This window comes from Oncorhynchus clarkii, chromosome 2 (assembly GCF_045791955.1).
Source record: "Oncorhynchus clarkii lewisi isolate Uvic-CL-2024 chromosome 2, UVic_Ocla_1.0, whole genome shotgun sequence".
NCBI lineage: Eukaryota > Metazoa > Chordata > Actinopteri > Salmoniformes > Salmonidae > Oncorhynchus > Oncorhynchus clarkii.
Window position 1 is genome coordinate 39405691 of NC_092148.1, and position 12043 is coordinate 39417733.

The 12043-nt window shown below is 44.5% G+C and overlaps 1 protein-coding gene across 1 annotated transcript in view; it reads right to left on the bottom strand.

Annotated features, from left to right (window-relative positions):
* Positions 1 to 12043, bottom strand: part of LOC139367912 (ankyrin repeat and BTB (POZ) domain containing 2b) — a 161390-nt gene that overhangs the window by 5491 nt on the left and 143856 nt on the right. The window contains exons 8-15 of the mRNA XM_071106296.1: positions 12021 to 12043; positions 5728 to 5863; positions 4555 to 4811; positions 2084 to 2262; positions 1510 to 1615; positions 954 to 1056; positions 473 to 554; positions 76 to 144 (exon numbers count right to left, since the gene is read on the bottom strand). The exon at positions 12021 to 12043 is cut by the window's right edge and continues 74 nt beyond it. Coding sequence (XP_070962397.1) covers positions 76 to 144; positions 473 to 554; positions 954 to 1056; positions 1510 to 1615; positions 2084 to 2262; positions 4555 to 4811; positions 5728 to 5863; positions 12021 to 12043 — 955 coding nt within the window. The remainder of the gene's footprint in view (positions 1 to 75; positions 145 to 472; positions 555 to 953; positions 1057 to 1509; positions 1616 to 2083; positions 2263 to 4554; positions 4812 to 5727; positions 5864 to 12020) is intronic.

Sequence of the window (12043 nt, forward strand, 5' to 3'; positions counted from 1 at the left end):
AAATGTGGCAAAAGGTCGCAAAGTTCAAGGGGGCCGAATGCTTTCGGAAGGCACTGTATGTGTCTAAACTCTCACCTCCAACAAGTCAGACACGTTGGTCTTCAGTGATTCTGTCCCTCCGCAGTACAGGTATGACATCATCATCTGGACAGAGGTCAAATAAATGTCAGAGCTACCATCATCCAATATTCCATCAACTCATTGGTCATACTCCGCTATATTCCGATGTGATTTCAGATCATTGGTTAAAGGAAAGGGAAGGTAACAAGGATAGGAAACACATAGAGATAACTGGTATACTGCCTATGAGGAAACATTGTTTTGGAGTCTAAAGCCCCGCCAAGCTAGTGACATAAATTCTGGGATTCTCTAGTCAATATGGGGCTATGTAGACACATAACTAAATATCTACATGATACTCAACAGTGAGAACTAAGGTTCAGGTTGAGAGCTCATTATCTGATTCAGTTACCTGGAAGATGTTGTACTTGACGTCACTGATCTCAATATCTTTAGTTCCGTCTGGTCCTGATGAGGCCAGCAGAGACTTGAACCTGCGCACCACAGAGAAAAGTTCAGGTTAGACAATGGTCATCAATTGGCAACTCCATGGTTGTAATTCTTTCACAAACACAACAACATTTCCGTAATCCCTCCTCTTGCCAATTCTAAACAATATCCTCCTCTTTCCCCTACCCTCCAACATGGACATTATCTGCATGAACATCACCTCCACCAACCCATTTCACCCTTCTGCACACCCCTCTCACCCTTCTGCACACCCCTCTCACCCTTCTGCTAACCCCTGTCACCCTTCTGCATACCCCTGTCACCCTTCTGCATACCCCTCTCACCCTTCTGCTAACCCCTCTCACCCTTCTGCTAACCCCTCTCACCCTTCTGCTAACCCCTCTCACCTTTCCTCACCCATCCTCCCCCTTTACTCTTCTCACCTGTCTGAAGCAGTGATCAGCAGGACTTTGTGGGCGTAGAAAGGTTTCCCCTCCACCAAAAATGTCACATCTGACATCTCCATGTTATTCAGAAAATGGGGGTCTGGAGGATCAGGAAAAAAACTTTGATTTCAACTAATATCCATTCCCTTGCAAATAAAAACTAAAACAATGAAAAACTAACACAGGAGTCGTTGGCCGGTTTCGGTTATGTTTGCTTGCACAAGAAGATCATTTTTATACAAATGTTTAATAAAATGTCATTACATTTTCTGTTCATTTATTACATCTATTTGACAGGAACAATGCATCAATCAACATTTCTATAAATGCCCTAAAGTCAGCTAGCTAACTAGTTTTCAACTGTAGTCCCAATTAGATAAAAACATTTAAAACAGTACACATAGAGCCGTTTAAAAAGTTTAGACATTAGAAATCAAATTTCTTAATACAAATTCGCAATGATTACATTCAAATTCAATGTCTGGTTGAGACAATATCACTCCATAGTAACGTCTGTTTGCACAAACATCATTAAAAAGGAGATCTCCATTACCCAGCTGTGCTGAGAGGGTGGCCTTCATCTCCGGAATGGCCGGTAGTGGAGCCGGGCCGAAGCAGTGGCTAAAGATGGCTGCAAGCTGCTGGGTGATGGCATCGTTCTGAGAGGGAGTGAGGAAACTGGTTAGACTAGATCCAATAGCCTACGCATGAAAAGAACAATGTATTACAATACTGTTATTTATTTATATTTGCTTGTTCATTTCTTTCATTTTACCCTTGTTGAGTTGTTCACTCATTTGTTTGTTTGTTCACTTTGTCTTTACTATGAAATCTGAGCCATGTGAAAGCACATCGATGCCAACAGAGAAACCAGATTTGGGACCAGGCTAGAGAGTAGAGAGTAAATGAAAAAAAGCAGTGACCAGACCTGGATTCAAATACTATTCAAAATCTTTCATTTACTTTGAGTCTTTGCTCTAGTCTGCCTGGAGTAAGAGATGGGAAGAGTTTGCAGTTTTGGGACTATTCCATTGGTCCAATAAGCCAGGCCCGCTCAATCAAGCACAGATAACGTATTTGAACCCAAGTCTGAGAGTGACAAAGTGAAGTAAGGTGGCTGGCTCTACCTTGGTGGTTTGTAGGATGGTGAACATGAGGGGTAGGCCCAGAGAGACTAGCTCGTGGCAGTAGTCTTCCTCCCTGATGGAGGTGAACTCTCGAAGGAGGGACAGAGTGACCGAAGCCCTAGACTGCTGCTGGGCCACTCGCAGAGACTCCAGCCACACGTGCAGCTTCCATGGGACACCTGGACAAGTCACATTACACATGATGATAAAATCATTAGAAAGGGCATTTCCAAATACTGTGGAGTACCAGTCGAAAGTTTGGACACACGAACTCATTGAAGGGTTTTTCTTTATTTTGACTATTTTCTACATTGTAGAATAATAGTTAAGACATCAAAACTATGAAATAACACACATGGAATCATGTAGTAACCAAAAAAAGTGTTAAACAAATCAAAATATATTTTATATTTGAGATTCTTCAAAGTAGCCACCCTTTGCATTGATGACAGCTTTGCATACTCTTGGCATTCTCTCAACCAGTTTCATGACATAGTTACTTGGAATGCATTTCAATTAACAGGTCTGCCTTGTTAAAAGTTAATTTGTGGACTTTCCTTCCTTCGCGTTTGAATCAGTTTTGTTGCGACAAGGTAGGGGCGGTTTACAGAAGATACCCCAATCCATAGATACCCCAAATCCATATTATGGCAAGAACAGCTCAAATAAGCAAAGAGAAAAGACAGACCATCATTGCTATAATTTTTAATTTGTATTTAACCTTTATTTAACTAGGCAAGCCAGTTAAGAACAAATTCTTATTTACAATGACGGCCTTACCCGGTCAAACCCTAACCCGGACGATGCTGGGTCAATTGTGCGCCACTCTATGGGACTCCCAATCACGGCCGGTTGTGATACAGGGTCTGTAGTGACGCACTGAGATGCAGTGCCTTAGACCGCTGCGCCACTCGGGAGCTCTAAGACATGTCAACACGGAAAATTTCAAGAATTTCAAGTGCAGTCGCAAAAAGCATCAAGCGCAATGATGAAACTGAGGACTGCCACAGGAAAGGATGACCCATATTTACCTCGGCTGCAGACAATTTCATTAGAGTTACCAGCCTCATCAATTGCAGCCCAAATAAATTCTTCAAAGAGTTCAAGTAACAGACATCTCATCATCAACTGTTCAGAGGAGACTGCGTGAATCAGGCCTTCATGGTCAAATTGCTGAAAAGAAACCACTACTAAAGGACACTAATACGAAGAAGATACTGGCTTGGGCCAAGAAACACGAGCAATGGACATTAGACCAGTGGAAATCAGTCCTTTGGTCTAATAAGTCCAAATGTTCGATTTTTGGTTCCAACCGCCATGCAGAGTAGGTGAATGGATGATCTCCGCATGTGTGGTTCCCACCTTGAAGCATAGAGTATGAACTGTGATTTCTTGTGATTTGCTGGTGACACTGTCAGTGATATATTTATAATTCAAGGCACACTTAACCAGCATGGCTACCACAGCATTCTGCAGCATTACACCCATCCCATCTTGTTTGCGCTTAGTTGGACTACGATTTGTTTTTCAACAGGACAATGACACAACACACCTCCAGGCTGTGTAAGGGCTATTTGATCAATAAGGAGAGTGATGGAGTGCTGCATCAGATGACCTGGCCTCCACAGTCACCCGGCCTCAACCCAACTGAGATGGTTTGGGATGAGTTGGACCGCAGAGTGAAGGAAAAGCAGCCAACAAGAGCTCAGCATATGTGGAAACTCCTTCAATACTGTTGGAAAAGCATTCCAGGTGAAGCTGGTTGAGAGAATGCCAAGAGTGTGCAAAGCTGTCATCAAGGCAAAGGGTGGCTACTTTGAAGAATCTCAAATATAAAATAGATTTTGATTTGTTTAACACGTTTTTTGTTTACTATATGATTCCATATGTGTTATTTCATAGTTTTGATGTCTTCACTATTAGAACATAGAAAAAATAAAGAACAACCCTTGAATGAGTAGGTGTGTCCAAACTTTTGACTGGTACTGCATGTTCTATCCATCTTGTAAAAAGAACACATATGCCAGCCAGCACACCATGGTCCTGTCTGACTTGAAGTAGATCCCAATGCGAATCAGAAAATCCTCACTACTAAAAGGTGATGGGAGCCTAATAGGTTGTGTGCCTCTTAGTCTTTATCATGTACAGTATATTCATTTGCCCGGTATCTAAGGGCTCTATTCAATCCGCATTGTGGAAATTCAGCTTTACAGCATGATTCAAATTTAAAGGCAATGTTCCCACTTTTAGCGGAGATGGTAAACGTTTGTTATGTCGGCTCAATCAAAAATGACCTTAAAATGTATATAGCGGAATCTGTAATGGTTCAGTTTTATAGAAGGTTATGAGATTTCCATCCATAATGTGACTATTTGGATTGATGATGAATTGATGCTTAACACAGCCTCTTTTATGTCACCATATTGAGGCGTGTTACACATTTTCTATCTGTGGTCCCATTCCCCACTTACCCAGTGCCCGTAGCTCCATGGTGACATCCAGGTAGCCGTGCTCGGCGCTGTAGTAGCTAGCCTCCTGAAGGGCCTTCATCCTGGCCTTGCACAGTCGTGGGATGCCCCCCTCAGACGGGCACCCAGGGGATGGAGGAGGCAGGCTGGGGAGAGGGTAGGCGTCCTCCCCTTCCACCCCTTCAGCTAGGATCTCTTTAAGGGAGAGGACGTCCTCTTTGACCTGCTGGGGCTGGGTGAGCAGTTTGCGCAACACGTTCCTGTTGGAGAGAGAGACAGGGGGAGGGAGGGAGAACGAGAAAGGGAGAGAGGGACGGAGGGAGGGAGAGAGGGCAGCAGGGGGAGTAGATGATAGGTAGGGCGAGGGAGAGAGAAAGTGAATCAGTGGAGGTTTACTTGGGCAAAAGCTATCATGCACATATTAATGGAGTCCGCTACACATAGCCACAATTTCCACTCAAAGTTCCATGAAATGCAAAGGTATAGCTTCTCTTAAATTATATAATATGTCACAATTATACAGGCATTCACGCGTTGAGTCTACATCCTGATCCCCTAACACACACACACACACACACACACACACACACACACACACACACACACACACACACACACACACACACACACACACACACACACACACACACACACACACACACACACACACACACACACACACACACACACACACACACACAACAGGTGGAGCACTCTACACTCTTCAACAGTTGGTTTCTGACAGATGGGCTATGGATGGAATGAAGCCCCTGATCCCACCCCTACATCCCCTTAAACACACACACCCTTCCTTTAACCCCCTTATCCCATATGCCAGGGGTAGTAAGTCAAGTATATGACAAATAACAGGGCTAGTACAGTTAACATAGGCTACATCTGACTACTCTCAAGTATTTCTTTCCTACCCTTACTTAGAATGACAACACATTATAGGGAATTCCAATTCCATGGTGTTGCTTTCACTTATTCCAACAATGACTTTTTACACTACTGAGCCAAACCAAGCCTAGTCAAACCAAGCTGTAGAGCAGTACTGAGCTGGCCTGGTTATGTGTTCACTATAGTTGCTGTGAAAAGAACATATCTGAGCCAGCATAGTTTGGTTGGGTTGGTACAATAGTGTGATAAGGGTTCTTCAGACGGTCCTCCTCGTACCTGTGTCCGTGCGCTGCGGCGTGACTGAAGCAGTTCATGTCCTCATAGAGTGATGATGTCAAAGCGTTGCCATCATGGGTCTTGGACAGAGGGTCTGCCCCCCTGGTGAGGAGCAGGCTCACCATCTCATAGTTCCCTGGAGGCAAGGAAATCAAAGGGTTAATAGCGCAAAACGGATTTGTGCAACTCTGATCTGACAAAAACAGTGAAACACCTTTGAACTAGAATCAAGGATGATAAAATATCACACTTACAATATACGACTTACAGACTTGCTCGTGTATATACACAAACATAAACACTCACGCACATACTTGTTGGGAGCGTAGACTGTCGCAAGCCGTGTGTGGTTTGTGTGTGTGTGTGTGTGTCCCTATCTGCAGCTTCTCAGATATCTGTGTGCCCCCCCCGCACACACACACACACCTAATGACAGACAGTGTGTTCATTCACTCCTAAATACTTATTCCCTCCCTACCTAATTCCTTCCATCCCTTATTAATTCTCTGAATTCATTCCTCACTATCCCTCCTTCAGTCAATCTCACACTCCTTCCCTCATATTCCTCCCTCGCACTAGTAACTGACCTCAGTAAATCAGAGCCAGCTTAACTTCTGTTGCTGTACAGAGTTACTGTACTGAGAAGAGCCCTATTCTACGAATGAGGTTTTCGGTGTTAGCAAGGTAACCTTTGTCAACTGAGTTCAACTCAGGATTAGTAGTAACATTAATTAACGTGATTCACCTTTCAGCAAGGAAACTGGAAGTGGTGTTGGAGGGCCAGTAGGTCTGGTCTAAAAAATATCCCAATGCCCCAGGGCAGTGATTGGGGACACTGCCCTGTGTAGGGTGCTGTCTTTCGGATGGGACGTTAAACGGGTGTCCTGACTCTCTGCGGTCATTAAAGATCCCATGGCACTTATTATAAGAGTAGGGTGTTAACCCCGGTGGCCTGGCTAAATTCCCAATCTGGCCATCAAACCATCACGGTCACCTAATAATCCCCAGTTTACAATTGGCTCATTCATCCCCCTCCTCTCCCCTGTAACTATTCCCCAGGTCATTGCTGCAAATGAGAATGTGTTCTCAGTCAACTTACCTGGTAAAATAATGGATACATTTTTTTTTTTTAAACGAATCCTTCAGAACTAATCTGCTCCGGGGCAGACTAACTCGGGGCTTACTATATTTATCCTGGGTGAAGTGTTGGAGCTGTGAGTTGAGGACCAATGAAATCAGATTCCCTCCCTCTCGCAAAGATGGTGTGATCATCGCCTTCTTTTTAATGTAATTTGAGGAAGATGGCAGATTAAATATTTTATTAACCAAATGTGGTTGTTTTTTGTGTTAAAAATAGTCATGTTAAAATACCTATCACATAACACATTTAGAAATGAAAGAATGCATTTGAAACATCAGCACAGTAAAACTTTTGCATGACTTAATACAATTATTTTATTGATAAGAGTGAGAAAACGGTGTTTGTGCTGTCGTGACTTTACTTTCATTAATCTGATGACTGTTATTTATTTAATCCACTAACTATGTTCAAATCAAATCAAATTTTATTTGTCACATACACATGGTTAGCAGATGTTAATGCGAGTGTAGCGAAATGCTTGTGCTTCTAGTTCCGACAATGCAGTAATAACAAGTAATCTAACTAACAATTCCAAAACTACTGTCTTGTACACAGTGTAAAGGGATAAAGAATATGTACATAAGGATATATGAATGAGTGATGGTACAGAGCAGCATAGGCAAGATACAGTAGATGGTATTGAGTACAGTATGTACAAATGAGATGAGTATGTAAACAAAGTGGCATAGTTTAAAGTGGCTAGTGATACATGTATTACATAAGGATACAGTTGATGATATAGAGTACAGTATATACGTATGCATATGAGATATATAATGTTACTTACCCTACATTATTCAAGGTAGCATTGTTTAAAGTGGCTAGTGATATATTTACATCATTTCCCATCAATTCCCATTATTAAAGTGAGTTGAGTCAGTGTCAGTGTGTTGGCAGCAGCCACTCAGTGTTATTGGTGGCTGTTTAACAGTCTGATGGCCTTGAGATAGAAGCTGTTTTTCAGTCTCTCGGTCCCAGCTTTGATGCACCTGTACTGACCTCGCCTTCTGGATGATAGCGGGGTGAACAGGCAGTGGCTCGGGTGGTTGATGTCCTTGATGATCTTTATGGCCTTCCTGTGACATCGGGTGGTGTAGGTGTCCTGGAGGGCAGGTAGTTTGCCCCCGGTGATGCGTTGTGCAGACCTCACTACCCTCAGGAGAGCCTTACGGTTGAGGGCGGTGCAGTTGCCATACCAGGCGGTGATACAGCCCGCCAGGATGCTCTCGATTGTGCATCTGTAGAAGTTTGTGAGTGCTTTTGGTGACAAGCCGAATTTCTTCAGCCTCCTGAGGTTGAAGAGGCGCTGCTGCGCCTTCTTCACGATGCTGTCTGTGTGAGTGGACCAATTCAGTTTGTCTGTGATGTGTATGCCGAGGAACTTAAAACTTGCTACCCTCTCCACTACTGTTCCATCGATGTGGATAGGGGGGTGTTCCCTCTGCTGTTTCCTGAAGTCCACACTCATCTCCTTAGTTTTGTTGAGTGTGAGGTTATTTTCCTGACACCACACTCCGAGGGCCCTCACCTCCTCCCTGTAGGCCGTCTCGTCGTTGTTGGTAATCAAGCCTACCACTGTTGTGTCGTCCGCAAACTTGATGATTGAGTTGGAGGCGTGCGTGGCCACGCAGTCGTGGGTGAACAGGGAGTACAGGAGAGGGCTCAGAACGCACCCTTGTGGGGCCCCAGTGTTGAGGATCAGCGGGGAGGAGATGTTGTTCCCTACCCTCACCACCTGGGGGCGGCCCGTCAGGAAGTCCAGTACCCAGTTGCACAGGGCGGGGTCGAGACCCAGGGTCTCGAGCTTGATGACGAGCTTGGAGGGTACTATGGTGTTGAATGCCGAGCTGTAGTCGATGAACAGCATTCTCACATAGGTATTCCTCTTGTCCAGATGGGTTAGGGCAGTGTGCAGTGTGGTTGAGATTGCATCGTCTGTGGACCTATTTGGGCGGTAAGCAAATTGGAGTGGGTCTAGGGTGTCAGGTAGGGTGGAGGTGATATGGTCCTTGACTAGTCTCTCAAAGCACTTCATGATGACGGATGTGAGTGCTACGGGGCGGTAGTCGTTCAGCTCAGTTACCTTAGCTTTCTTGGGAACAGGAACAATGGTGGCCCTCTTGAAGCATGTGGGAACAGCAGACTGGTATAGGGATTGATTGAATATGTCCGTAAACACACCGGCCAGCTGGTCTGCGCATGCTCTGAGGGCGCGGCTGGGGATGCCGTCTGGGCCTGCAGCCTTGCGAGGGTTAACACGTTTAAATGTCTTACTCACCTCGGCTGCAGTGAAGGAGAGACCGCATGTTTTCGTTGCAGGCCGTGTCAGTGGCACTGTATTGTCCTCAAAGCGGGCAAAAAAGTTATTTAGTCTGCCTGGGAGCAAGACATCCTGGTCCGTGACTGGGCTGGATTTCTTCCTGTAGTCCGTGATTGACTGTAGACCCTGCCACATGCCTCTTGTGTCTGAGCCGTTGAATTGAGATTCTACTTTGTCTCTGTACTGGCGCTTAGCTTGTTTGATAGCCTTGCGGAGGGAATAGCTGCACTGTTTGTATTCGGTCATGTTACCAGACACCTTGCCCTGATTAAAAGCAGTGGTTCGCGCTTTCAGTTTCACACGAATGCTGCCATCAATCCACGGTTTCTGGTTAGGGAATGTTTTAATCGTTGCTATGGGAACGACATCTTCAACGCACGTTCTAATGAACTCGCACACCGAATCAGCGTATTCGTCAATGTTGTTATCTGACGCAATACGAAACATGTCCCAGTCCACGTGATGGAAGCAGTCTTGGAGTGTGGAGTCAGCTTGGTCGGACCAGCGTTGGACAGACCTCAGCGTGGAAGCCTCTTGTTTTAGTTTCTGTCTGTAGGCAGGGATCAACAAAATGGAGTCGTGGTCAGCTTTTCCGAAAGGGGGGCGGGGCAGGGCCTTATATGCGTCGCGGAAGTTAGAGTAACAATGATCCAAGGTCTTTCCACCCTTGGTTGCGCAATCGATATGCTGATAAAATTTGGGGAGTCTTGTTTTCAGATTAGCCTTGTTAAAATCCCCAGCTACAATGAATGCAGCCTCCGGATAAATCGTTTCCAGTGTGCAGAGAGTTAAATAAAGTTCGTTCAGAGCCATCGATGTGTCTGCTTGGGGGGGGATATATACGGCCGTGATGGTATAATCGAAGAGAATTCTCTTGGTAGATAATGCGGTCTACATTTGATTGTGAGGAATTCTAAATCAGGTGAACAGAAGGATTTGAGTTCCTGTATGTTTCTTTCATCACACCATGTCACGTTGGCCATGAGGCATACGCCCCCGCCCCTCTTCTTACCAGAAAGATGTTTGTTTCTGTCAGCGCGATGCGTGGAGAAACCCGTTGGCTGCACCGCTTCGGATAGAGTCTCTCCAGTGAGCCATGTTTCAGTGAAGCAAAGGACGTTACAGTCTCTGATGTCCCTCTGGAATGCTACCCTTGCTCGGATTTCATCAACCTTGTTGTCAAGAGACTGGACATTGGTTTAATTGTTACCCGATTAAATTCATCAATTAACTCATTAAGAATTTGGGGCACCACTGAAGAGGTAATTCAAAGAGTTACCATCTACCGAATTTAACATCCATAAAACAGTCAACATATTAATCATAACCTCTTATCATATCATCCTTCAAGAAGAGTCAACCTCCTGCATCTGCAAAAAAAACTTTTCTAGATATTTGACTCAAGACAGCTAATCAGCTGTCTCAGTGGTTGTCTGAGAGGAGAGTTAGTTAACCCCCCCGTGTTGGTATTCAGGATTTGGACCATGAGACTGCAGCTCGCAGTCTCTCTGGTCTAAAGGAAGGTGAGTTTATTTCTTCCCCTCGTGTTGAGGTTCAAAGTTAAAACCATTTCAAACATGTAGCTCCCGCCCCACGTTTCCTGGTCTGAGATTCAGAGTTCAAACCACTTTAGACGTGGGCTGCAACTCCCCATCTTTCCTGGTCTAATGTTAATTTCTGTGGGCAATCCTTTTATGCTCTGTGGCTGAAGGGCACGGTTCCATCAGGCTGACACACTCTTCTGACCTCACTCATGGTGTGGCTACTTACTGTGCAAAGTTTATAGGAGATATAATCTCTTATACCTCCTATAATCGCATTCATATCTTTACTTCAATCATTTTTCACATTATATGCACAACGGATTAGATGAAAACTTTACAGATAAAGGGGATATACTTTCCAAGTTATAGTATTTTGACAATTTTTTATGACATCACAAAATAAAAACCTATATGAAATTAGTTTTCTATAGCTCACCACTGACCCTTCCCCACATTCTTATGTTAGAATTATTGTTCCAGTATCCACTTTGACTGTGTTAGAGTTTCGGAGGGAAAAACCTGTTAACAAAGATATTCCTCTGGTGGATTTTACTGGAGGGGGAGAAGGAGCACAACAGGGTGTGAACTGTCAAACCAGCCCAGTTCCCTCTCGCCTCTTCTGTGGGTGAGAAAAGGTCTGGATATTGTCAACCATTGCCAAGCTGATCTGATCCATTGTGATCCTCACAGGACAGTCATGACAGTGCATTGATAAGCACACCAAAGACAGCATTAACGATATGTTATAAAAGAAAGACGGCAGCTCTAACAGCCTATTTCGCACCATAGCCTACTGAATTTGTAAGGTAACGTCTTTCATTTTGATTTCGACACTAATAAAACTGTAGCACTGACACGCCAATGGATTGATGTTTCAGCATCGTCTCAATGAAGAGTTCGGCGTTCAACTAGACAAATGTGACATGAATGCGCAGTTACAAGCCCAACTCGAGCAGGCTTGAGTAAATGGCAGGTGCAAGATCAATATCCACCTTCGTAAGCCTGAGCTGGAATGTAAAGCTGACTGAAGCTGGCTTGCTTTAGAAAACACAGAGTAGATTGTACACTGAGTAGATCTGAGTAGATCTAGCCGTGGTATACCTCTCAGGTCTGACATATATTTCCATCACACACTTTTGAATGGATGCTTGTGTGTAAAAGTGTATGTGTGAGTGTTGAGTGAGATCTATATTGTGGTTTGTGTGTACGTGTGTGCGTGCTTGTGAGTGTGTGTGCGCACGTGTGTATGCCATGTGGCTGTTCCCGCCCGTGCCCGTGTGGTGCCCACCTGCTGCAGATGCCAGCTGAAGA